At 35.2% G+C, this 24,904-nt stretch overlaps 2 protein-coding genes across 2 annotated transcripts; one reads left to right on the forward strand and one right to left on the reverse strand.

Moving 5' to 3' along the window:
* The first annotated feature begins 1,029 nt into the window (after positions 1-1,029).
* Positions 1,030-15,105, forward strand: LOC132115479 (NPC1-like intracellular cholesterol transporter 1). The gene is made up of 19 exons (XM_059523975.1): positions 1,030-1,244; positions 2,114-3,431; positions 4,127-4,391; positions 5,398-5,498; positions 5,594-5,766; positions 5,850-5,978; positions 6,551-6,733; positions 7,101-7,215; positions 7,464-7,729; positions 8,296-8,385; positions 8,499-8,689; positions 9,449-9,576; positions 9,690-9,822; positions 9,905-9,963; positions 11,038-11,188; positions 12,092-12,323; positions 12,429-12,542; positions 12,633-12,795; positions 14,144-15,105. The coding sequence occupies exons 1-19, from the start codon at positions 1,185-1,187 to the stop codon at positions 14,356-14,358; spliced, it is 4,086 nt and encodes a 1,361-aa protein (XP_059379958.1). The 5' UTR covers positions 1,030-1,184; the 3' UTR covers positions 14,359-15,105.
* Positions 15,106-16,910: 1,805 nt separating this feature from the next.
* sb:cb288 (uncharacterized) lies at positions 16,911-22,301 on the reverse strand. Its single transcript, XM_059523976.1, has 5 exons — positions 22,108-22,301; positions 20,549-20,597; positions 20,395-20,463; positions 19,037-19,121; positions 16,911-18,361 (listed from the first exon to the last, which is right to left on the reverse strand). Exons 1-5 carry the CDS (start codon positions 22,174-22,176, stop codon positions 18,307-18,309), a joined length of 327 nt encoding a protein of 108 aa, XP_059379959.1. The 5' UTR covers positions 22,177-22,301; the 3' UTR covers positions 16,911-18,306.
* Between the last annotated feature and the right edge of the window lie 2,603 nt (positions 22,302-24,904).

Here is a 24,904-nt window from a genome sequence, read left to right on the forward strand (position 1 = left end):
CAAATCAAATCAAAAGTTAGGGGTAAGTTTATATATTATTATTTATTTATTTTATTTTTTTAAAGAAATTAATATTTTTGTTCAGTTAAATTAAATTAAATTGACCAAAAGTGACCGATTCTAATGACATTTATACTGTTAAAAAAGATTTATATTTCAAATAAGTGTTCTATTGAACTTTACATTCATCAAAGAATCCTGAAACAATGTTAATAAGAAGAAATGTTTATAGCAAATCATCATATTAGAATGATTTCTGAAGGATCATGTGACACTGAAAACTGGAGTAATGATGCTGAAAACTCAGCTTTGCATCACAAGAATAAATTATATTTTAAAATATATTCATATAGAACACAGTTATGTTAAATTATAATAATATTTTACAATATTACTGTTTTCACTGAATCTTTGACCAGACAAATGCATCCTTGGTGAGCATAAGGGTCTCCTTTTTAAAAACATGAAAAATATAATGGCCAAATAAGACCTACATGCTTCTTCAGTCTTGTGTCATGAATCTTACCTGTCTGAATTGTTTTTCAGTGCTAATGAAAGCTTCTCCAGTGGTCTTGACTGAATGTATTTCAACAGGCTCTCTATCGATAAATGGTTAGGTAACAGTACTCTAAGAAAGAAAAAAACACTTTAAACATTTTTTTTTTTTACAAAGCAAAAAATAAAATATAGACTATATAAACAGATTAATGACTGTATTATGTTATATACTGTGTACGGATAAGAACCGCACCACTGAAAAAAGAAAGTTTTGCAGTCATGCGGACCATAGTTTAATTAACATTTTATTAAGAGAGTCATCGGGGGGTTATCAGGTTTTGGTGGGTGTGTTTTGTTCCTTCGAAGTTCTATAGCGTCAGTAATACACCTTTGATTTAGTCTGCCCATCTAGTTAATGATCAGTGAGCTGGATTGGCTTTTGTCCATTCTGGTTGGTGGTGGAAACATCAGGCCAGATAAGACTCTGATCATCATCAGTATCACTTATGTTTATCCAATGAGCGTGAGAAAGCCTTTCATTTCCTCCTGTTTCTTTACAGTACCAGCCCAGGTGGAGGTAGAGCAGAGATTTCTCTGCTACCTGTAACTCCCCACATCCTCTTTCCTCCATCTCTCCACTGGAACTAACACTCCATTCACACAGAAGCGCAAAGACAACAAGAGAAATGCATTTCCAAATGAAGAGCTGGACATGGTCCGTATTGTTTACACTTGCTACTTGCACGGTAGGTCTTCACTTGACATATTATCTATGTTTACATTTTCTGAGTGACAGAATCATCGAAAAAATATGTGAAACTGTTCATTTTATATGTTGAAACAGCAATGTCCGGGTACTGGCTGTGACGGTGTAGTTATTTTCCACGCTTTATTTGTGGAACAGGAATCAATAACATGAGTCAGAGTGAAACTTGCTTCATAATTGATTTACAAATAAGTTTAAAATGTTCCTCAATAATGGAATATTTAAATATATTTGTATTTACAAATGACTGCAGACTGAAGATTTCAGGTTTAAGCATGTATGTCTATGGCTTTGCCAGTTGTTAAACTGAGGTTAAAATCAGTTGTCATTATACGTTTTCCATTGATATACATCTAAACTTTACAATCTCTAGCTTTATTAAACACTTTCTTTCTGGCCTTAACAGTGATACAAAACAGATTTCTCGTGGTATATTTGTATCATTAGATTTACTTATTGTGTATTAGTTAATAGTTTTTGTGAATATAAAATAAATTCGACCTTATATGATCATGTTGGTCAGGCAGAAGAAGACAAATGCCATGAAATAAACAAGCATTATGCATCTTTGAAAACGTTTAGGCACAAACCATGATCATGTTTTAAGCTTTTCCCAGGCCTCCACAGTCATGGAAGAGAATTTGAAAATATTCCAGACTTGGAAAATGTAGTAAAAGTATTAATCTAAATAATTATAATATTATAAAAAGCTGTAAAAATCTGAATTAAAAGAAAAATTATTATTGAGTTCTGAGATGTGCGTAAGATTCAATATTACAGATCTATAAGATACTGTGAGAAGTATTTTAATATATCTTTATGTTTCTGTTGTATATCTGTTTATTGCAGTTTCTCACAGGTGCTCAGCATGAACCAGGCTACTGCTCATTTTATGAGGACTGTGGCCTAAACCCTGCAGTGGAGGGGGCTCTTATCCCCCCTAGGGTACCTTGTAAGGACTACAGAAAAGCCGTGAATGTGACAGGAGACCACTATGAACTTTTTAAATCCGTGTGCCCGATGTTGGCCCATGGTGAGGGTAAAACACTGGCCTGCTGCTCCATCAGACAGCTCAGTGCTCTACAGAGCAGCTTGACGTTGTCCAAAGCAGTTCTGATCCGCTGCCCGTCCTGCGCCGACAACTTTGCGCATATACACTGCGCCACCACCTGCAGTCCCAACCAAAGTCAGATTTTAAAAATTACGAAAACTGCAAACATCACTCAACCGGCTGGCATGGTTAAGGAAGCTGTGGTGGGTTACGAGGCTTATGTATCTACCAGCTTCTCAGATGCATCGTTTAGGTCCTGCAAAAACGTACGAATCCCAGCCACCGGAGGCTACGCCATTGCCACGATGTGTGGGCGCTATGGTGCAACGCTGTGTACGCCACAACGCTGGTTAGATTTCCAGGGTGACTCGAGCAATGGACTGGCACCTCTGGATATTAACTTCAAGCTTTTGCCAGACGGTCAGACCGCTGGACTCCCACCAGGAGCGGTTCTGTTTGCAGGAACAGCATTGAATTGTAACGAGACGACCCCAACAGGTGGCGAGGCCTGTTCCTGTCAGGACTGCGAACAATCCTGTCCAGCTGTTCCACAGCCACCGCCTTTACCTAAACCATTCATGATTGGTCGACTAGATGGTGTCCTTGTCATCTCCATCACAGTCTTCTCCTGCATCTTTCTCCTTCTTATGTGTTACATAATTGTTGAGTACTCCATCCACTGCCAAAAGTCAAAGGGCGCTCGGAAGGGCAAGAACACCAAGGACCAAAATGAAAATGAGATTGGACGTAAAATCAGTCCTAAAGATGTTTCATGCTCTGATAAAGCCAGTCTTGCCACTCAGGAATTCCTGGGATCTCTTTTCCAGACCTGGGGAACCATAATGGCTCAATATCCTCTGATAGTGCTACCAGTCTGCCTGGTGGTTGTGTTGGCATTCGCAGTGGGAATAAAAGACATAGAACTCACCACAGATCCTGTCCAGCTCTGGTCAGCGCCCCAAAGTCGTGCCATGCGTGAGAAGGCCTTCCACGATGCAAACTTTGATCCATTTTACCGCACCAATCAACTGATCCTGACCGCTCCGGACAGGCCCAGTCACTACTATGACTCCTTACTCTTTGGTGAACAGAACTTCAGTGGCATCATCTCTAAAGGTGATATTACCTCATATTTCACATTTTCGGTCAAATAAAAAAAATCTGTGTTGTTGTCCAAATTATCTAGTCATGAAAGATCTACTTTCACAATGTAACAGAAGTAGCAATAGTATGTTTTTTCAGTATCCTCATCCAAGAAAAACTGATTATAGTAATAGACAATTGATTATCGTAAAAAAAAAAAAAAAATAGAGCAAGGACTTGGATCTGTCCATTAGTTATTTAGCTATTGGAATTCTATTATTCTTCCATTACTTTATACTAGTTCTTGTTTTGTGTGTGTGTTTTGTGTGTATTGAGCTTAATTTTTACTCTTATTTTTTCTATTATAGGCTACACAGGTTTTTGTCATTAAAACTGACATTGCCAGTTTGATTTGTGCTCCGAAACACTGATTCGATACAAAAGATTTGTACATGTTTCAAAGCTTCATTAAGCAGTTTCAAAGCAGCCATATCTAGTTTTCTATAAATATAACTCATCCAAAGCTCTAACTTTTTTATGCTACCAAGAGAACCAATGTAAGGCTGAAGTTTGGAAGTGTAGCTTACGTAAAGGATAAGGAATTTTAATATCAAGAGCATTAACTGACATTTATGTTTTTGTCATAAGCATGTAGTCATCAGTGTTTTATGCAGCGATGCTTAAGTTTCAGTCATAGTAAAATATATGGGGTTTGTTTTTTCACGCAGATTTGATCATTGAGCTGTTGGAGCTTCAGCAGAGAATCCAAGCAATTGAATTCTGGTCAGATGAACTAAACCGCACTGCAAGCCTTAAAGATGTTTGCTATGCACCACTCAATCCAAACAACCCCTCTTTAACAGACTGCGCTGTCAACAGTCTACCACAATACTTCCAAAACAGCATGGACAACCTGAACGCCAAAGCAAACATGACAGAGCTCGGCGTGACTAAGGAGGTGGATTGGAGGGACCATTTCATCTACTGCGTAAAGTAAGTGAAACATATATCTCTAGATGTCGCGTTTCCTAACATTTGAGACTGCACCAAGATGTTTCCAACTTTTTGAAGTTCCATTGAACAGTTTGTGTTCCAATCACAACTGGGACTTTTCACTGTTTTTATGACTTACTCAGCAAGTCTGAGTTTGCATGCGGGGATTTCAAAAATTTTCAGGCAGAAAGGTTGTAGGTTACATTGTTAAGCCAGTAGATGGTGACAAGTGACTCTTTATGAGTGAGTAGCTGAATAATTTGCTCACCAATTGGTTCAATAACATAATTCATTCAGGAACAAAATAAGAACAGGCTCATTTTGGAATTTGTAGCATACTGTTAGGCTAGTGTACTAATATAAAATCTACATAAAGGCTTTATATGTGAGAAATAGTAAGATTAGAAAACAAGTATGCTAGTGTGATAGGCTCCATTCAAAATTTTAAGTAGGTAGTCTACTTGTTTTGACTAATTTGTACCTTTGCGAATGTAAAAATTGAATGTGCGCCTTATGAATGCAATCCGGATGTACATTCTTCCTGTTGTCAGTATAATGTAAACTGTCTCTTCCATGGTAGGTTATCCAGGCAATAATATACTTTGTGCCTGCTGGTTTATGAATACTGTGAACTCGAACATATTACACTTTTCACATAATGTTTACTATATAGTAGGGAAGTATGTCTATTTAGACACAGCCAGTGACTGGTTCCTATAGTATACAATAATAATTCTACTATAATAATAAAAGTAATGGTAAGAGAATGCTATTTTGAAATCGTTTACTGTGTTCATTGGAGAGTCATTGAATCATTCACTCAACCAACTACATTGTTCTAAAAAGCTGATTCAAACAAGAACAAAATGCTATCTATTGATTGGAAGTGTTTTCACTGGTGATAAAATAGACAAAATTACTGCCAATATTGTGTCTAAAATGTAAGTTACTCAGTTATTCTTGTAAAACATCACACATAAAATCCATATATTATGCTTTCCCACAGCTCTCCCTTATCATTTAAAGACATCACAGCTCTTGGCATGAGTTGTATGGCAGACTATGGAGGCCCTGTCTTCCCCTTCCTGGCTGTAGGAGGATATGAGAGTAAGACACGTATCTGTTGGCTAACATTTCACCATTATCTTAAAGATTCACTGGACTGACTTTGACTTTCCATAACTTTTTTTTTTATTATTTAGATGAGGAATACATCACTGCTGAAGCCCTGATCCTCACCTTCTCTCTGAACAATTATGCACGAACTGATGTTAAATTCAAGGTGGCTGAAGAGTGGGAACAAAGGTTCCTGGAAATTGTGCAGGAATACCAGAAAAACCCAAACACAAACTTCACATTTGCCTACATGGCTGAGGTGAGACTCGGTTGGCCATATGCTGTAATGATCAAAATGTCAGTGTTTGCAGTCTCATAATGGACCTGTCTGGTGCTCTGCAGAGGTCTCTGGAGGATGAGATTAACAGAACGACTGCAGAGGATATCCCCATATTCATGATAAGCTATGCTGTCATCTTCCTCTACATAGCCGTGGCGCTCGGGGAATATTCATCCTGTAAGCGTATCCTGGTGAGTGCGTAACAGAGTGCTTGATGGCTTGCTGGGAATTTCCTCATTTCTGATAATGGGAATAAAGAAGGAAACAATTATTTTCTTAAAATAAAGGGGAAACTCCAGCATGTTTCTGAGCAATCAAATCAATACTTTCTTAAATAAAATAGTTATCAATTAAAAATATATAGAGATGTTATTAGTTATAATTATTTATTTTATTAACAATACCATGGATATTAATATGCATCTGATATAAATTGTAACCGTTTTTAAAATGTTTAACTCTTTAAAAAATTTGTGATTTTTGATCTTTTTAAAATGGTCCTTTTAAATATTGCTAAATATTACAGACTATTTATGAAATTAGGTCGTAAAAGTGTCATTTATAATAATTATAAAAGTTTAATAAAAGTGTTGTCATTGAGTGCTATAAAGAGCTGATAAGTAAATTGTATTATTATAATTATTATTAGAAGAAGAAGAAAAAGAAAAAGAAGAACATATTTTTAGATGAAATACATTCAGAAGTATCTCAGATGAGCTACCCTTTGGCCTGTTTTGACAAGGTGCTATTATTGTTTTCATAGGTAGACTCAAAGTTCTTGGTGGGACTGGGTGGTATTCTGGTGGTTGGCTGCTCTGTCATGGCCTCAATGGGTTTCTATGCCTGGATTGGGATTCCGTCCTCACTGGTCATTCTGCAGGTCGTACCCTTCCTTGTGCTTGCTGTGGGAGCTGATAACATCTTCATTTTAGTTCTGGAATATCAGGTTTGTTAAGTTTATTGAGTTTTCTTCTTTTTTTGTTGCTTGCCTTTCTGACATTCTAGGGTCAGCTATAATCACACCGTAGGTTGCTCTAAACTCACTTTTCTTAGTCACCATTCTACTCTACCATTCAAAAGTTTGGGGTAGTAAGATTTTTTTGAAAATAAATTAATACTTTTATTCAGCAGTTAAATAAATCAAAAGTGACAGTAGATACAGATCACACAAAAAAAATTATATAATTATAATTGTATAAAATTATTTGAATGGTAGTGTGTTTTTTAGAACTTTAATATATTGCTGTATGTCACTACCACTATTGCTATAATTTCATAAAACATGCTTGCTTTCTGTATTTAATCTCTATCAGAGAGATATGCGCATACCAGGAGAGAAGAGGGAGGAACAGATTGGGAGAGTTCTTGGGAATGTGGCTCCCAGCATGCTGCTTTGCAGTTTGTCTGAATCCGTTTGTTTCTTCCTGGGTGAGAATCTCCTACTGGAATATTTATTATATTGCCTGACCGTTGCTCACTTGTGTATGTCAGCGAGACATGATGCAGTAGATATGCACCATCCTAATTAAAGAAAGATTCATGTATAGTACAGCCAATAATGTACTTTCGGCACCTGACTGAGTCATATTGAATGCAGTTGGTGGGTTCAGATTAATTCCATCTATAAGGAAACATATATACAGCTGATTAAACACACCTTTACTGTCTCTTTGCAGGTGCTTTGAGCACTATGCCAGCGGTGAAGTCTTTTGCCCTGTACGCTGCACTGGCTGTGCTCATGGACTTCATTCTACAGATGACTGCCTTTGTGGCTCTGCTCTCAATTGATGCTAGGCGTCAAGATGCAAACCGCTGTGAGATAGCATGCTGCGTTACTGTGAAAACTCCACACCCATCCGAACCCAACCAGGGTGTCCTGCTCCCATTTATGAAAAAGTACTATGCCCCTGCACTGCTCAACCCTGTCAGCAGGGTATTAGTGGTACGTTCCTACTTCACCAATAATGGTATTAGCCTGTTTCTTCAATTAGAAGCACTTGTATGTCCCAGGGGGGATTCTTATTGACCAACAGATTTCAAGATCATTTCTCTTTTCACATGAAACTTGGAAAAGTTGGAAAATCCATATATAGTGAATTACTGATTTTCAAATGTCTTCCAATAAAATATGAAAATAAAAGTAATACATTTAATATAATAATTAAAAAATAATAATAAAACATCTATTTTTTTTTTCTTTTTATTTACATTTTGTACTGTTGTACTTTAATTTTGTACCTTAGTTGTCCTTAGCATAAGTTTTAACTCAGCCAACCATTTTGCTTCATAAATGCATAAAATACAAATACAAGTTTTATATAAAACTTTAACAGAATAAAGGAAGACATTTTATTCCAATAAATATACATTTACAATATAAAACTAGTAAATGTAGCTAAAAGTGACCAATTGTTGATATTATGATTGTAAATGAGATATTTTCTGTCCTTTATAAGCTTTTATATTAACAGATTAATAGTTTAATCTTATTATGCCTCGTTCTCTTAGATGGTGGTGTTCCTTGCGTCATTCTGTGCCTGTGTGTTCCTCTTGTTCCATGTAAAAGTGGGATTAAATCAGGAACTGGCCATGCCATCTGTAAGTACACAAATTTACTCTACTTGCCTGCCAATAAAAATGACCAATTATGCCAAAATGCAAACTTTCAGTTATTGAATGTTAAGTTAGAGTGTTGACGTTCTCTCTTTCAGGACTCCTACATGTTGGACTACTTTGCATACCTCTATAAGTATTTTGAGGTTGGTGTGCCCACTTATTTCATCACGACCAGAGGGTTCAATTTCAACAGTGAGGAGGGCATAAATGCAGTGTGTTCCAGTGTGGGATGTGACCCGTTCTCTTTCACCCAGAAGATCCGGTACGCCACCGAGTACCCTGAGCGGTAAGTCTTAGTATCACCTTATTACTCAGTATAACATTATTCACATTCTTCAGTGTCACATGATCCTGCACTAATGCTAACTTGGCACTCAATAATTATTACTTATTATTATCAATGTTGGAAGCAGTTGTGCTGTTTAATATTTTGTGAAAATTAGATTTTTTTTTTTAGGATTCTTTGATGAATATAAAGTTCAAAAGAACAGCATTCACATTTTGTAACAATGTACTGTAAAAAAAATCTTTGGTCACACTTTATTTTAAGGTCCAGTTCTCACTATTAACTAACCATTAACTATGACTTTTGCCTCAATTAACTCCTAATTTGCTGCTTATTAATAGTTTATAAAGTAGTTGTTAAGTTTAGAGTATTGGGTAGGATTATGGATGTCATGCATTATATGTACTTTATAAGCACTAATAAACAGCTAATATGTTAATAATAGACATGCTAATAAGCAACTAGTTATTAGTGAGAATTGGACCCTATACTAAAGTTTTACCAAATATTTTGTGTTCCCATCAGTCAGTTCAATGAGTCTTTGGCTTGCTGAGTAAAAGTATTAATCACTTTTAGAAAAAAGAAAAAAAAACTTTTAATTGGAAGTGCATGTTTATGTTTTGAGAACACTTTGCTTGAAGATGACACTTCATTTGATATTTTGCTAAAAAAAAAAAAAGCATACTTTTTTGTTTAAAGTGAGACTTACTTTTCTTTTTAAGCTGCTGATTAAAACTAAAATTTTGCTGATTGCTCTAGATCATACTTGGCTATCCCAGCATCCTCCTGGGTGGATGACTATATTGATTGGCTGAACCCTGGATCCAAATGTTGTCGCATCTATACGGCTGGCCCAAATACAGGCAAATTTTGTCCTGCCAATGAGAGTAAGAGTTTTACATAATTTAGCAGTGAACATATAAAACCTTTTTGTTTATTATGGGTGTGTGTGTTTCAATGCAAATTTATTAGAGAACTAAGTATAGACTTTTTTTGACAGCGGGTCTCTTCGTGTGTAACAAGAAGTGTACGAGTGTACCCCAGAATGGGGTTCTGCGACCTAGTGTTGAAGATTTTAACAGATTTCTGCCAGACTTTCTTAGCAACAGACCTGACCTACAGTGTCCAAAGGGGTAAGAAAAACAACCACCTCAAAGACTGAACAGACTGAATGTTTAGAATAAAACATGTTCATGATTATGGTTTCATTTCCAGTGGTTTGGGAGCTTATGATAAAGCTGTGGTTAGAGACAATGAAACTGGGGAAATAATAGGTGAGAAGCATGAATTAACTATCTATGTAACAATATGCATTCACCTTCTAGCAGTGGTTCTCAACCAGTAGCCTAATTTTAATAATATGATTTCTAGACCTGGAAATGGTCTATGAAAACATTATTGGACATTTTTATAATGAATATAGTTTTTTTTAGTTATGCAAAGCATAACATATTTTTAAAAGATTCCGTTAACACTTTACAGTAAGGTTCCATTAGTTAATGTATTCACTAACTAGAACAAACAATGAACAATACATTTATTACAGTATTTATTAATCTTTGTTAATGTTAATGAAAATACATTTGTTCATTGTTTCTTCATGTTAATTCACAGTGAATTAACTAATGTTAACAAGCACAACTTTTAACTTTAATAAGGCATTAGTAGCTAAATGTTGAATTCAACATGAACTAAGATGAATAAATGCTGTAGAAGTACTGTTCATTCTTAGTTCATGTTAACTAAAGTAGTTAACTAACGTAAATAGTCAGCCTTATTGTAAAACGTTATCAATATACCTTATCCTTAATTCTCCAGAAAATCAGGACTAGCTGGAAAAGTCATAAGGCCTTAAAATATTGTTGTGAACAATGGGGAAACTTGTAGTCAAAATGGTTGAAAATCACTGTTCTATAGATCTTTTCGAACATGATGTCAATGTGTAGGCAATTTTGTATTGGTTTCCATCATACATTTAAAAACAGAAGTTTCTGGTTTATGAGTAAAGTCTGTTTTTAATATTTCTGAATGAAACTTTAATGTTTTGCTCTATAACATTAGTTAAACACTGTCATATCACAACTCTTGAAACTAGAAATAAGCTATGTCGCTAAAAAGCTGCTAAGCTACAACGACCAGTTGTTGTCAAGCAAGTAAACTCAGATCCTTGTGGTAGCTGTATTCCTTATTTAATGACTTGTTCACAATGTTTGAGGTATGAATGTAATTTATGTTAAAGAATAAAATGTGACAAAGCCACAGACCTTAGTTTACTCATAAACTGAAATCCGCTACTTGCTAAAATGCTAACTATATTCCAGGTTTTGATATATCTCTTTGTTTTTCAGCGACTCGCTTCATGGCCTATCACACTCCTCTGGTAAACTCGCAGGAGTTCACGGCAGCGCTAGAGAAGGCCAGAAAGCTGGCACATAACATCACAATGACCATGAGGAACATCACAGGCACCTCTCAAGACTTTGAGGTCTTCCCTTACACGTAGGTGTCCACTTCTAATCCTCCCATATCTTATTACATTTATCATTCTCACCCTTGCTGCTTCTTCTTCCGGATAAGATAAGAAGCAATAATCAGTTCATGTAATACTATTGAAAGATAACGTGTCCTTGAATACATGTTGAATAAAAGTGTCCTTGAATTCATAAATTGCAAACTAGCATCATAGATCAGATTTTTCTTTGAACTACAGGATGAAAAATATATGTTTTTTTTTGTAGTAGGGATATCACATACCTATTTTAAAGGTGGCACCAGTGAAAAAGAAGTGCGCATAATTGAACTGAATGAGCATTTTGTAGTGCACTTAAAATCTAATGAGCATTTTGTAGTGTACTTAAAATCTAAAAAGTATATTGTTTAATAAACTCTACTTAGAGAAAATATATTAAACAAAAGACTATTTAAATATTAAAAATTGCAACTTCATTACAGGTGTGTAATTACAAATATACATGACTTACATGTTCAATAGAAATAAATTATATTTGAGTTTATTCAGTACTTTTGTCAATTGCTTTAACTATATTTCAAATAGAAACAATTATGAAATTCCATTAAAAGATGCACTTAAGTCCTACTTATGTCAAAAAGCTCTCTTAAGTTCAACCAATTGTGTTTAACGTGTATATAAACTATAATATGTTTTCATTTAATTGCAAATAACATGGAATTGTGTGTCCAGAAACATTACGTTGAGTTCACACCTAAACAAAAGTAGACTTATTTTTTGCAAGATAAAATATGGCCAAAGAAACACTAAAATAATAGTTCTTTATACAAGTAAAAGTACATGCGCAATAAATGAATATGTTAGACTAGAAAGAGGACCCGGGATCAAAAATCTCTGAGCGCTGCATGATTCTATGATCTTTTATTTTGCAGTGTGACGTACGTGTATTACGAGCAGTATCTGACCATCGTGAACGAGGGTTTGTTCAACATCGGCGTGTGTCTGCTCCCCACATTCGTGGTGTGTTGTATCCTGCTCGGCATGGACTTCAGATCAGGCTTTCTGAACCTGCTCACCATAGTGATGATCACTGTGGATACGGTTGGTGTCATGACGTTGTGGGGCATTGACTTCAATGCTGTGTCACTTATCAACCTTGTGACGGTGAGTTGTTCAGAAAAACACCTTACGGTCTGCATGTTTGCAGCTCATAAAAGTAGTCAGGAATGATCTATAACATTCTCATCTCACTGTGGGTTTGTTTTTCAGGCCGTTGGTATATCGGTAGAGTTTGTGTCTCATTTAACACGCTCATTTGCGCTCAGTATTCAACCCACGAAGGTGGAAAGGGCAAAGGAAGCCACAGCTAACATGGGCAGTGCAGTGAGTACCACAGCAAACATGTTGAATCTTCCTCAGTTATGCATTAGTTGTCGTGTTGTTTCATGAGTGTGTGTGTGTTCTCTTTCCCAGGTGTTTGCTGGAGTTGCGATGACCAATCTACCTGGAATAGTGGTGTTGGCATTAGCTAAAGCACAGCTCATCCAGATCTTCTTCTTCAGACTCAATCTGGTCATCACTCTGCTTGGCATGGCCCACGGCCTCATATTTCTGCCCGTGCTGCTCAGTTTCTTCGGTATGTTGCATGATTATAAAGACATGCAGTCTTTATGCACATGGTGCTCAATCCCAAAGAGTTTAGGTTCTAAGAGACTAGTTAAAATTGTAATAAAGTATTGTAATTGCACTGGTTTTGCAGTGTGCAACGTGTACATTTGGAACAGGTGAGCAAATTCATATCCCAAAACGCAAATTCAAAATTGTCAGTCAGCCAAAATGTAAAAGGTTTAACACAAAAACTACACACGAAAAATAAAACTAATGACCAAAAATGTGTATTGCATTTCAAATCTGAAAACACAGACAATGAGAAATATACAGGAAACATCCAGTAAGAACAGATAAGGAAGAGGGAGGCATCAGACATGTCAGTTCATCCGTAAAGGAAGAAAAAAGAAAAGCTGATGCAATTTGTTTATATAGTCCAATATGCTGAAAGAGAAGGAAATGTTATTTGTGTTCCTGGACCACAAAACCAGTCTTAATTCGCTTGGGTATATTTTTAGCAATAGCCAAAATAACATCGAATAACACCAAAATTATCGATTTTTCCTTTATCCCAAAAATCATTAAGATATTAAGTAAAGATCATGTTCCATGAAGATATTTTGTAAATTTCCTACCATAAATATATCAAAACTTAATTTTATAATTAGTATTATGCATTGCTAAGAATTCATTTGGACAACTTTAAAGGCGATTTTCTCAGTATTTAGATTTTTTTTCAGCCTCAGATTCAAGATATTCAAATAGTTGTATGTATAGATCTCAATTTCAAAAAATGTACACTTAAGACTGGTTTTGTGGTCCAAGGTCACATTTAGTTGACATTACCACAATCTACTTGATGAAATAAATGCAACATATGAGGAAACAATGTAGCATTCTACAATTTGAAGTGTTATTTAAAAATACTGCAAGAGAGTATATGAGTTGTTTAATATAAGTACATTGCCACATAATCAGTTATTTTTGTATTATTGATATACTATGGTAGTATTTATTATAATGTTAAAGTAGTGTTCATTTTAATATTTTCATTTTAAATGTATTTTAAATAATTCAGTAATTTTAGTACCTTAACTTCAAGTTCATTAACTTGTTCAGGTTTTTTCCATCTCATATTTGAATTTTATTCTATTTCAGCTTTATTTCAATTACTTTTATTTAATTACAATAAAAATATTAAGTAAAATTTTAGTTAACAATAAAAGACTATGTATCAAGCACTATTTTTTTCACAGATTTTATTCGGTTTGTTCAATTCAATTCCAGACACTTGAACCAACCGAATAAAATCTGGTGTATTATAAAATGGTTTGATTAAACAAAACTTATCAAAATCATCTGTCTGTGTTGCTCAGGTCCTGGTGTGAACAACGCAGTTCTGCTGCAGATGCAAGAGAAGAAAGCCAAAGAAATGGAACTCAACGGCAAAGCTACATATGACAACATTAGCTTTGAAAGCCATGAAAAGTCAAAAGGAGAAATCTCTGTAGAGCCATCACATCCGGTAAAGGCTGACATCGTCTCCGAGACCGCCCAAGAACCCAGCGAATTTGAAAATGATATTTTGTAGCTCTTACAAACTGCTTTCCCTCTGTCTTCCAATTCATTTACCTCTACTTTTACAGTGAGTTGATAAGAGATTACTCTGAAATGAAGGGATCACCTGCTATAACATACACTATTGCGTGTGAGTCCTGAATAAAAAAGAAAAAATTGCAGGCTCGAAAACATTTCAAGCAGAATCTCATCTTGCTATGTCAGCTCTGTGCCTCTTTATGTGGACGCAGTAGTGTTGTGTTACTGCTATAAAACAGCTTATCTCCTTCTGAAGATGTTCATACACCATCATTTTTACCGGTGATTATCTTGCTCAGGTCACACCTGAGACAACGTGATAATTGAGGAGCACAATTCCACTGTTTTAGAAATGAGGATATTGGTACAATAGTTTAGAATTATTGCACTTTTTATTGTGTAATATTTGTAAAGTTATATTTAATTTTGTTGTATTGTTTCATATTGTCATTTTTGCATGCAAGTAATTGCCTCGTTGAGGACAGAAAGCAGACAATGCAACTCAAATAACACTCCAGTATAAAGAGCATCTGCTCTCATTATAAGCATTACTGTAATTATATTAAATGCACTGTGTGTATTTCTACATTCTGTATACATGTTCAGTATTATCATCTCAATAGTTCAATCTCTCAACCTTGCATTCAAAGTTTACCATTTACTGTTAAAGGAACCATAAGGTGCTTTTACAACAGTTTATTGACTGTATGAATGTAGGCAAACTAATACTAATTTCAGAGGCAATCAAGGAAAATTTGTTTTAAGGATATTTGTACAGGATAAATATAAATGTTTTTTACAAACACTGTAAAAGGATATGCAGTCAAAATAAAGTACAACCCGAATTCCGGAAAAGTTGGGACGTTTTTTAAATTTTAATAAAATGAAAACTAAAGGAATTTCAAATCACATGAGCCAATATTTTATTCACAATAGAACATAGATAACGTAGCAAATGTTTAAACTGAGAAATTTTACACTTTTATCCACTTAATTAGCTCATTTAAAATTTAATGCCTGCTACAGGTCTCAAAAAAGTTGGCACGGGGGCAACAAATGGCTAAAAAAGCAAGCAGTTTTGAAAAGATTCAGCTGGGAGAACATCTAGTGATTAATTAAGTTAATTGATATCAGGTCTGTAACATGATTAGCTATAAAAGCTTTGTCTTAGAGAAGCAGAGTCTCTCAGAAGTAAAGATGGGCAGAGGCTCTCCAATCTGTGAAAGACTGCGTAAAAAAATTGTGGAAAACAATGTTCCTCAACGTCAAATTGCAAAGGCTTTGCAAATCTCATCATCTACAGTGCTTAAAATCATCAAAAGATTCAGAGAAACTGGAGAAATCTCTGTGCGTAAGGGACAAGGCCGGAGACCTTTATTGGATGCCCGTGGTCTTCGGGCTCTCAGACGACACTGCATCACTCATCGGCATGATTGTGTCAATGACATTACTAAATGGGCCCAGTAATACTTTCAGAAACCACTGTCGGTAAACACAATCCGCCGTGCCATCAGCAGATGCCAACTAAAGCTCTATCATGCAAAAAGGAAGCCATATGTGAACATGGTCCAGAAGCGCTGTCGTGTCCTGTGGGCCAAGGCTCATTTAAAATGGACTATTTCAAAGTGGAATAGTGTTTTATGGTCAGACGAGTCCAAATTTGACATTCTTGTTGGAAATCACGGACGCCGTGTCCTCCGGGCTAAAGAGGAGGGAGACCTTCCAGCATGTTATCAGCGTTCAGTTCAAAAGCCAGCATCTCTGATGGTATGGGGGTGCATAAGTGCATACGGTATGGGCAGCTTGCATGTTTTGGAAGGCTCTGTGAATGCTGAAAGGTATATAAAGGTTTTAGAGCAACATATGCTTCCCTCCAAACAACGTCTATTTCAGGGAAGGCCTTGTTTATTTCAGCAGGACAATGCAAAACCACATACTGCAGCTATAACAACAGCATGGCTTCGTCGTAGAAGAGTCTGGGTGCTAACCTGGCCTGCCTGCAGACCAGATCTTTCACCTATAGAGAACATTTGGCGCATCATTAAACGAAAAATACGTCAAAGACGACCACGAACTCTTCAGCAGCTGGAAATCTATATAAGGCAAGAATGGGACCAAATTCCAACAGCAAAACTCCAGCAACTCATAGCCTCAATGCCCAGACGTCTTCAAACTGTTTTGAAAAGAAAAGGAGATGCTACACCATGGTAAACATGCCCCGTCCCAACTATTTTGAGACCTGTAGCAGAAATCAAAATTGAAATGAGCTCATTTTGTGCATAAAATTGTAAACTTTCTCAGTTTAAACATTTGCTATGTTATCTATGTTCTATTGTGAATAAAATATTGGCTCATGTGATTTGAAAGTCTTTTAGTTTTCATTTTATTAAAATTTAAAAAACGTCCCAACTTTTCCGGAATTCGGGTTGTATACTGAACTGTAATGTTGCCTTCTCATATGAATATTAAATTATCTAGCAAGTATTCAAATATTTAAGCCTTTCACTAAAACAGCTTTTTAGCATTATTGTACAAAATCCTCCTACAGTAAATCAAAGTTCACATTTATTGGCACATATTCTTCATAACATTCTATATTAAGCATTTGTGCAGTGATAAACAGGTTTTATACAGCCATGCTACTGAGAATTGAACACATTCTAATTCAAAATAAAAAGGAAATCAAATCCTAATCAAGCACTGAAATTAATGACACACAGTCCAAATAAAATATATAACACTACATTGATTGTGCAAACAAAGCACCTGCAATTAAAAATATGCAATTCTTATGTTCACACTCACACACACAAACACGCACGTACCCGAAGACTTTAACCCAGAAGTCTGCTGCTCTCTGGTCAATCCTGCTGCATAAGGGAAATCAGTCTCGCTCACACATGCACTCATTCACTGGTGCAGAGTTCACGATGGTCAAAGGGGATGTTTGGAGAAAAACAAGGGCCTAGTCTCTAAAAGTGTATTATATCTTTCATGAATTAATTAGCATAGCTATCAGCAATAAAATAAACGTCCCAAACACACAAGTCTATAAAGATAAACCACTAAAGACTGTATATAGTGGCTGATTCTGGTTTCAGTAAAAAAAATTTGAGCCATCTGCCATCTGGTGGACATTTGTTTTGTTGTGACCAAGTAAACTATTCATACATACTTCTAGAGCACATTTGGACTTGCTATTCCCTATATATACACATAATCATTCAGTTTAATGAATATATTTAAATTTTTGGAAACATTTGTGACCCTGGACCACAAAACCAGTCTTAAATGTCAATTTTTCAAAATTGAGATTTATACATCATCTGAAAGCTGAATAAATAAGATTTCCATTGATTTATGGTTTATTTGGATCTGACAATATTTGGCCGCGATACAACTATTTGAAAATCTGGAATCTGAGGGTGAAAAAAAATCTAAATACTAAGAAAATCACCTTTAAAATTGTCCAAATTAGCAATGCATGTTACTAATCAAAAATTAAGTTTTGATATATTTACGATAGGAAATGTACAAAATATCTTCATAGAACATGATCTTTACTCAATATCCTAAAGATTTTTGGCATAAAAGAAAAATCGATAATTTTGACCAATATAATGTTTTTTTTTGGCTATTGCTACAAATATACCCCATTGACTTAAGACTGGTTTTGTGGTCCAATGTCACATTTTTTTTTTAAATGCAACTCTCTGGTCTGACTGAATAACATGTTCTGAAATACAAATGGACCAACCCAGAGCCCAAAGGGTGACTTATGAAACACAGCAGATATTGATCTAGTTCCCTCCAGCATGAAATATTGTCTCAAACTGCGTTAAGACCTAAACACGGTTCATGAGGTGCCTCACAGCAGGAGAAGCTCTGACTTAACATCAGTAACTAGAATCTCTGGTAGACAGGTGGACATCCCGTCCAGAGGTCAGCATGTAAGAGACCTGTGTTCACGAGCCTTCGGTCTTGCTCTTTTTTTCCTCCTAACAGAGATAGCGGGAGTGAATTGAAAAATATATGAATGTCTGAATATCATAGAATTTGATTTGTCCCTCATTTTTAATTGGCACAACACTGTTTTTGAACAAATGTCATATTCTTTATTTGTTTTAAATGTGGTCTGGTAGTTTTAAACCCCACAACATGCAATACAAAACAAAAAGCTAAACACGGCATTGTACTTGCACCTTGTGAAAGGTTTGTTTGGTTCATGCATTTGTGATGTGTAGCCATGCATTTCCAAAGACAATTAATATACATTTACATTTTTAAAATATCAATATTAGACTTTCCGCCTTTTTGAATGAGGGCAGTGTTTGATTGAATATGTATATAATCATAATTATTGAAGTTTATTTGTTTTAAATGTAGTTTTTTTTTTTACTTTTGGACCCAATAACAAAACAAAACCAACAAACAAATAAAAATAAATAAATAAATAAAACCAAAATGAAAAAAAAAAGCACAAAGAAAGACAAAAGAAATTAAAACAACACAAAACACAACAAAAAAATAGCAAAAGCAAAAAATAAAAAAATAAAAACACAAAAAAGTAAATAAAAAATAAATAAAAAGCACAAAGTAAAACAAAGAACAAAATGCAACATAACAAAACAACTATGCACTCGCACTTTGTGAAAGTTTGGTTTAGTTCATACCTTCCTGGTTGCTTAACCATACATTTCCAAAGAGCAGCATAGAGGGCTAACAGAAAGCCTATGAACACTGCTGCAGCAATCGCACCTGCAAACACACATGCACACACCTGTTACTCTGCTGTTTGCAGTCTGAAGAACATTTGAACACAGAGGCACATAATCTGTATCCTCTACCCAGAGATGAGATCAGTACCACTGATATAGAGTGTGACAGGCTGCAGTTTCATTGTCTGCAATTCAAAAGCACTGGTATTTCCAGTGAAAAAATGCAGCTTAGACACTTAGTACTGTTAGTAAACATCTCCTATTTATGAAACATCACAGCTGCTTTATATACTGATTTTAGGCATGTGAAAGGTCAAAGGTCCCACTAAATGGGAAAGAACAGTCAGTTTGTTTTTCTTTGGTGATTTTCATCAAGGAGACCGACCCTGAGAACCAAGACATATATAGACATAAACAGTGAGTGAGGAAACGGGGAGGTGGAAAATTCCAGTGATGACTTGGAAACCTGTTTGAGCCTGTGAGTGAAGAAGCTGAAACAAGGAAAATCAACTATCAACTATGATTTAACACTCAACCTTCACTTTCTCTTTAACACCCTGGTTTTTAGATTAGTTCTTTAAAGCAAATCAAATCTAAATTTGGCATGATTAGGAGAAATTATGCAAACTATATCAGCTAAACTCTATTGACAGATCAAGTATTTATGTACACAAAAATAAATAAATAAAAATCTCTGTCACTGAAACATGATACACTGGGTGATTTCTCTTTTTATCTATGTATATATACACACTACCTACATTTTTGTGCTTAAGGAAGTGAAAAAAAAAATCTGTATCCTTCTAATATTATATACACAAACAGTGGATATACTGTAGTGTAAATAAAAAATGTGATATTTCTGAGAAAAGCTGTAGCAGCATCTGTTTGCATGTTAGTTGGTAATTATTTGTAATGCAATGAAATTTAGATATTGTAAGTTTCCCTAGATGTGGTCAATAAAAACCCACACTCTTGAATACTACTCATTCTTCTTGAATATTTTTTTTGTTTTGAGAATTCATTATGTTTGATATTTGATATTTTTACACAACATAACCCCTTGTTGTTTCATCCTGGCAAAATGTCAAACAAGTTGCAAAATCAAATGAATACTTTCACAAGTAGGAGATGAGGGGAGAAGTCACAGATAAATCATGTCTCCTATACGTCATATGTTATTTTTTTGGCAAAGAAGCTCACCAAGGCAAAAATACTGGAAAACACCAATGTTTTCTATTTTAATATGCTGTAAAATGTAATAATCTGTTGTGAGCGTCATGTGACCATCAAATGAGAGAGTGAGATTGTACCTGGTATGATTCCACTCTCTCTGTTCATGGCGGTCTCAGCAATAGTGGGTGGACTGGTAGTTGCTGAGCCTTTAGAGACAATGAAGATTATGTTAAAACATGCATGTACAGACTATCATTAACCTAATGTAATTAAGGCTGTTTGATGTACTACCATTTCTATCAGAGTTGAAGGGGATCCATGAAGACACTGGGGAAACTATCTGGAGAGAGAAAACAACAGGCTTTTTCATAAAAAAAATAATGGGTGGGGCTTGATTTTATCATTTAGGAACTGAGTGAATTGCAAAAAGTGGGTGTTAAAGGGACGGATCACCCAAAAATGGAAATCACCCCATGATTTAATAACCCACAGCAAATGACTTTCTTCTTTCAGATGAACACAATCAGAGTTATATAAAAAAAAATACCCTGGCTCTTTCAAGCTTTATAATGGCAGTGAAAAGTGGTTGAGATTCTGAAGTCCACAAAAGTGCATCCATCCATCATAAAAAGTGCTCCAAACGACTCTGGGTGTTAATAAAAAACTTCTGAAGTGAAGCAATGCATTTTTGTAAGAAAAATATCCATATTTAAAATGTTATAAACCATAACCTCTAACCATGTGGAGCACTTTTTATTATGGATATGGGCACTTTTGGGGGCTTCAAGATCTCAACACCCATTCACTGCCATTATAATGCTTGGAAGAGCCAGGAAAATTTTAATGTAACTCTAATTGTATTCGTCTGAGAGAAGAAAGTCATATACAACTAGGATGGCTTAAGGGCGAGTAATCATGGGGTAATTTTCAATTTTGGGTGAACTATCCCTTTAAATACAATAAGAGAACAGTGATTGGTGGGGTTAAATAAATAAGCACAGGGTGACATTACATAAAAGAGTAAACCATTTCAGAAGCGTGGCTACATTTTTATGAAACAATGCAAAAACGATTTTTAATTTTTAGACCAATCTGTGTGGATGCAGAATCACATCAGTGCAAGTTTCTAGATACAGATGTCAGTATAGACATTACATGTCCACAGGTATATCCCTCAGTTATGATTAATCTCTTTGTAAAATAAAATGTCTGGTTATGGAGATCAAGCGAGTATAGTATTCACTAGTCATGTGATTCAAACACGGCGGCTCCCATGATGGGCAACCTGCCCCATGTAGAATCAATCAGCTTTAAAGCATTCATCGTTTTTAATATATCTGTCAAAAGTAGTATTGAATTCTCCAGAGGTGAATCTGTGGAAAAATTACTTGCACCTCTGTAGAACCTATCCTATCCAATCACTGATATGTGACAGTGAGAGAGGGGGGCATGTCCCAGCACTGTTGTTTAACAAAGATAAGAAACTATGTCATGACTGAAAGTTTCCAAAACATGCTGGAAGACAGGAAATGAGACAGGGAGGAGGAGGAGGGGGGCAAGAGAGAATTACTGTTTCCCAAGAAGTCTTGCTCCTCAACCATTTGATCTGTGCTGTAAATGCAGTCCTAAGTCTCTCAAAATTTAACTTTACTTTACTGAATACTAGAAAAAACACAATGCAACCTAACATGATTAAACTGATTAACCTAATGTCAACATTTGCAATATTTTTTTCTCATCTTAAAAAGGTCCTATCTTTAAAGCCTGTAAACAGATGGATCATTTATAACAGATGCACTGCAGGAGAGTTCAGTATTGCACTGGATTGCTCCCCGTGTGTTTGCTTGTACCTGTGTGAGATTATGCTCCTGTGGTTCTTCATGAACAGAGCTGTTGTTGTGTCTCACCTCCGTCCACATGTTTCAGCGCGTGTTTGGGTTTCCTCGCGTGACCATCACAAGTCGCCCAAAGTAAAGAGAGCAAAACTGCGAATGAGTCTCAAACAAAACAATGTAAAATCCCCCTTAGTTTGCTTTTAAAGTGGGCGGGGAAAGTAGAGCTCGTGGGCGGGGCAACAATCCGGCATCTGCCTATATACAGAACAATTGTTTCTCAGCTGCACAAAACGTTTTTCATAATCTGTCTTGACAGGCGAGAATAGAATAGACTAAGTAAGTAAAGAAAGAAAGAAAGAAAGAAAGAAAGAAAGAAAGCTGTCTTATGATTTCAGAATACTTGGAATATATACATGAGTCGTGCTTTTCCTGTGCAACAACAAACAGCACTGCATTAAGATACAATAATATAAAAGGAATAAGACAGAAAAAATACAGTAACATCTCAATCAGTAAGAAACATATCATCATAAGCTTTAAGAAACGTGTTATTCTTATGGTTATTAATGAGTTTAAAAGATTTAACAATAAGCGAAACCTCAGCCAGAAAGATTTCAAATCTAGGTAAAATCTTGTTTTTGTGAATAAAACATTTACAATTCAAAAATAAATAAATAAATTAATTAATTAATTAATTAATAAACAAGATCGATAGCATATGGTAATTGCCAGAATAATATAGAAATATATCTTTCAGCGAAAAGTTTCAATTATATTCAATGAAAGAAGACAAATACAAACTTAGGTTCTCCCAAAAGAGTTTTAACCTGATTGCAATGATAGAATGAATGAAGTAAAGTTTCTTCCTCAACTTGGCAGAATACGCTTTAATTAGAGAGATCAATAATAATAATAATAATAATAATGACAGGCTTCTCATTTTTGCGTGGAATATCCAATTATCACATGACATGCAATGTGCTACGTTTGAAACAGAATTTCATGTGCTACACTGCCATCTTGTTGCACGAATACTTTGGTGCATATTAATTGAGTAGTGTTGTATTAAAACTTGCTCTTTAATAACATAACTTTTTAATATTAACATTAAATACTAATGTTATCTACAAAATATTGATATATTGAAATAGGCTAATTTATGATCTTTTTTTTTTTTGTATAGGCAATCCAAGAATGAAACGACTGCCTGAACATTAAATTAAGTTTGTGTTTATTATTATTTTTTTGTAGTAATTAGTTTGAGATCAAACCATAATGAACCCCCAGCAGTATGATTATGGACCACATGTTAAAGACCCCTTTTTTATTATAAAGAGAGATATCAAGCAAATGATTATGCCACACGTTTTTTTTTTATTATTATAATTATTGTTGCAGGTGACCCATTTCATAAAATTTCTTCTTAATCACAGTTCTGTTTTTTGATGGTCTGACATCAGAGAAAAGCAGAAATGGAAGAGTGAGAAACGGCCCTTGACCACAGGCTTTCACTTTCAGTGACGTATACACATACAGCAATATTACATGAGGCCAAAATTACTGGTTCTTCCTGCTGACGATTGCAATTAGCATTGCTAAATGTAGAATAGTCAGCCTTTTATTGTATGTCGTGGGCAACAAGCATGTAAACATGGAAGCCCCCCCCCCCCCAGTCATTCAGAGGTTAAACAATGCATTATAAAAATGGAAGAAGGGGTTAAGCCTCTCAAAATGAACAGAGTAATGTTTGCACAGTATGTTGGTGGACTAGAGAAATGTTTCTGAACAAGTGGATATTTTATAATGTGGAACAACTAGTTTGACCAGTGAAGCTTGATCAGGCATCCATCAATCACATTGATTGTTTGTGTCCCTTCTCTTGCTAATGAAGTGTAGTGAAATAGTGTTTTTAGCTGATATGGTCACACTCTCAGAGAAAAAAACATACAAATTAGTCACTGGGGCAGAACCCTATAAGGTACAAAAGCTATAAGGTACATCGTTCTACCTGATTTACCCCTAAAAGCTACATATTAGTAGCTAAAGGTACATAGTAGTTTAAAAGTACTAGTACATTAAGTATGCAAGTGATTACCTGTTGAAATGTACCACCCCAGTGACAGTTTTGTACCTTTTTTCTAAGAGTGTTCTATTTTTCTTTAATAACCAGTCTTACAAGTATTACAGTGTTACAACGCATTACAAGTAATGTGAGTTACGTAATCAGAATACTTTTTTCAAGTAACTAATAACGTAATGCATTACTTTTTAATTTACAAGAAAATATCTGAGTTACTTTATCAAAAAAGTAATGCCAGTTACTTTGTTTTCCCATTTGTTGACTGACAAGTCTCCTGTCCCCATATTGGAAGAAAACAGAAGCATTGTGTGCGCTGTGTGAACATGATGTTACTGTAGTTCTAGACTAAATGTGAATGTGCATTAACTCATCCCACTTGCAAAAAAAAAAAAAGTTTTACTATACATTAAAATTAATTAAACCAGTAAAATGCAAACTCAGAATATGACGCAAATGTATCCAATCCCATTTTATTAACTAATGTCTTTGCTGCTGACCTTTGATGATCCACTCCAACTATACTAATAAGCAAAAATGACTTTAGATAAACTAACAATTATGCTTCATTGTTTTATTTTTTTATTTTTTTTATTGCTGAGCCTGAGGTTTATTCATTACACATTTTTGGTGTGAAAGGGCTTTTACATTTGCTAAAAAAACAGAACTTCTTATTTTAACACTTCAAGCCCTGATTATATTTAAAATTACTTTCCATTAAAAGTAACTATGAAA

Source organism: Carassius carassius, chromosome 34 (genome assembly GCF_963082965.1).
Source record: "Carassius carassius chromosome 34, fCarCar2.1, whole genome shotgun sequence".
Lineage (NCBI taxonomy): Eukaryota > Metazoa > Chordata > Actinopteri > Cypriniformes > Cyprinidae > Carassius > Carassius carassius.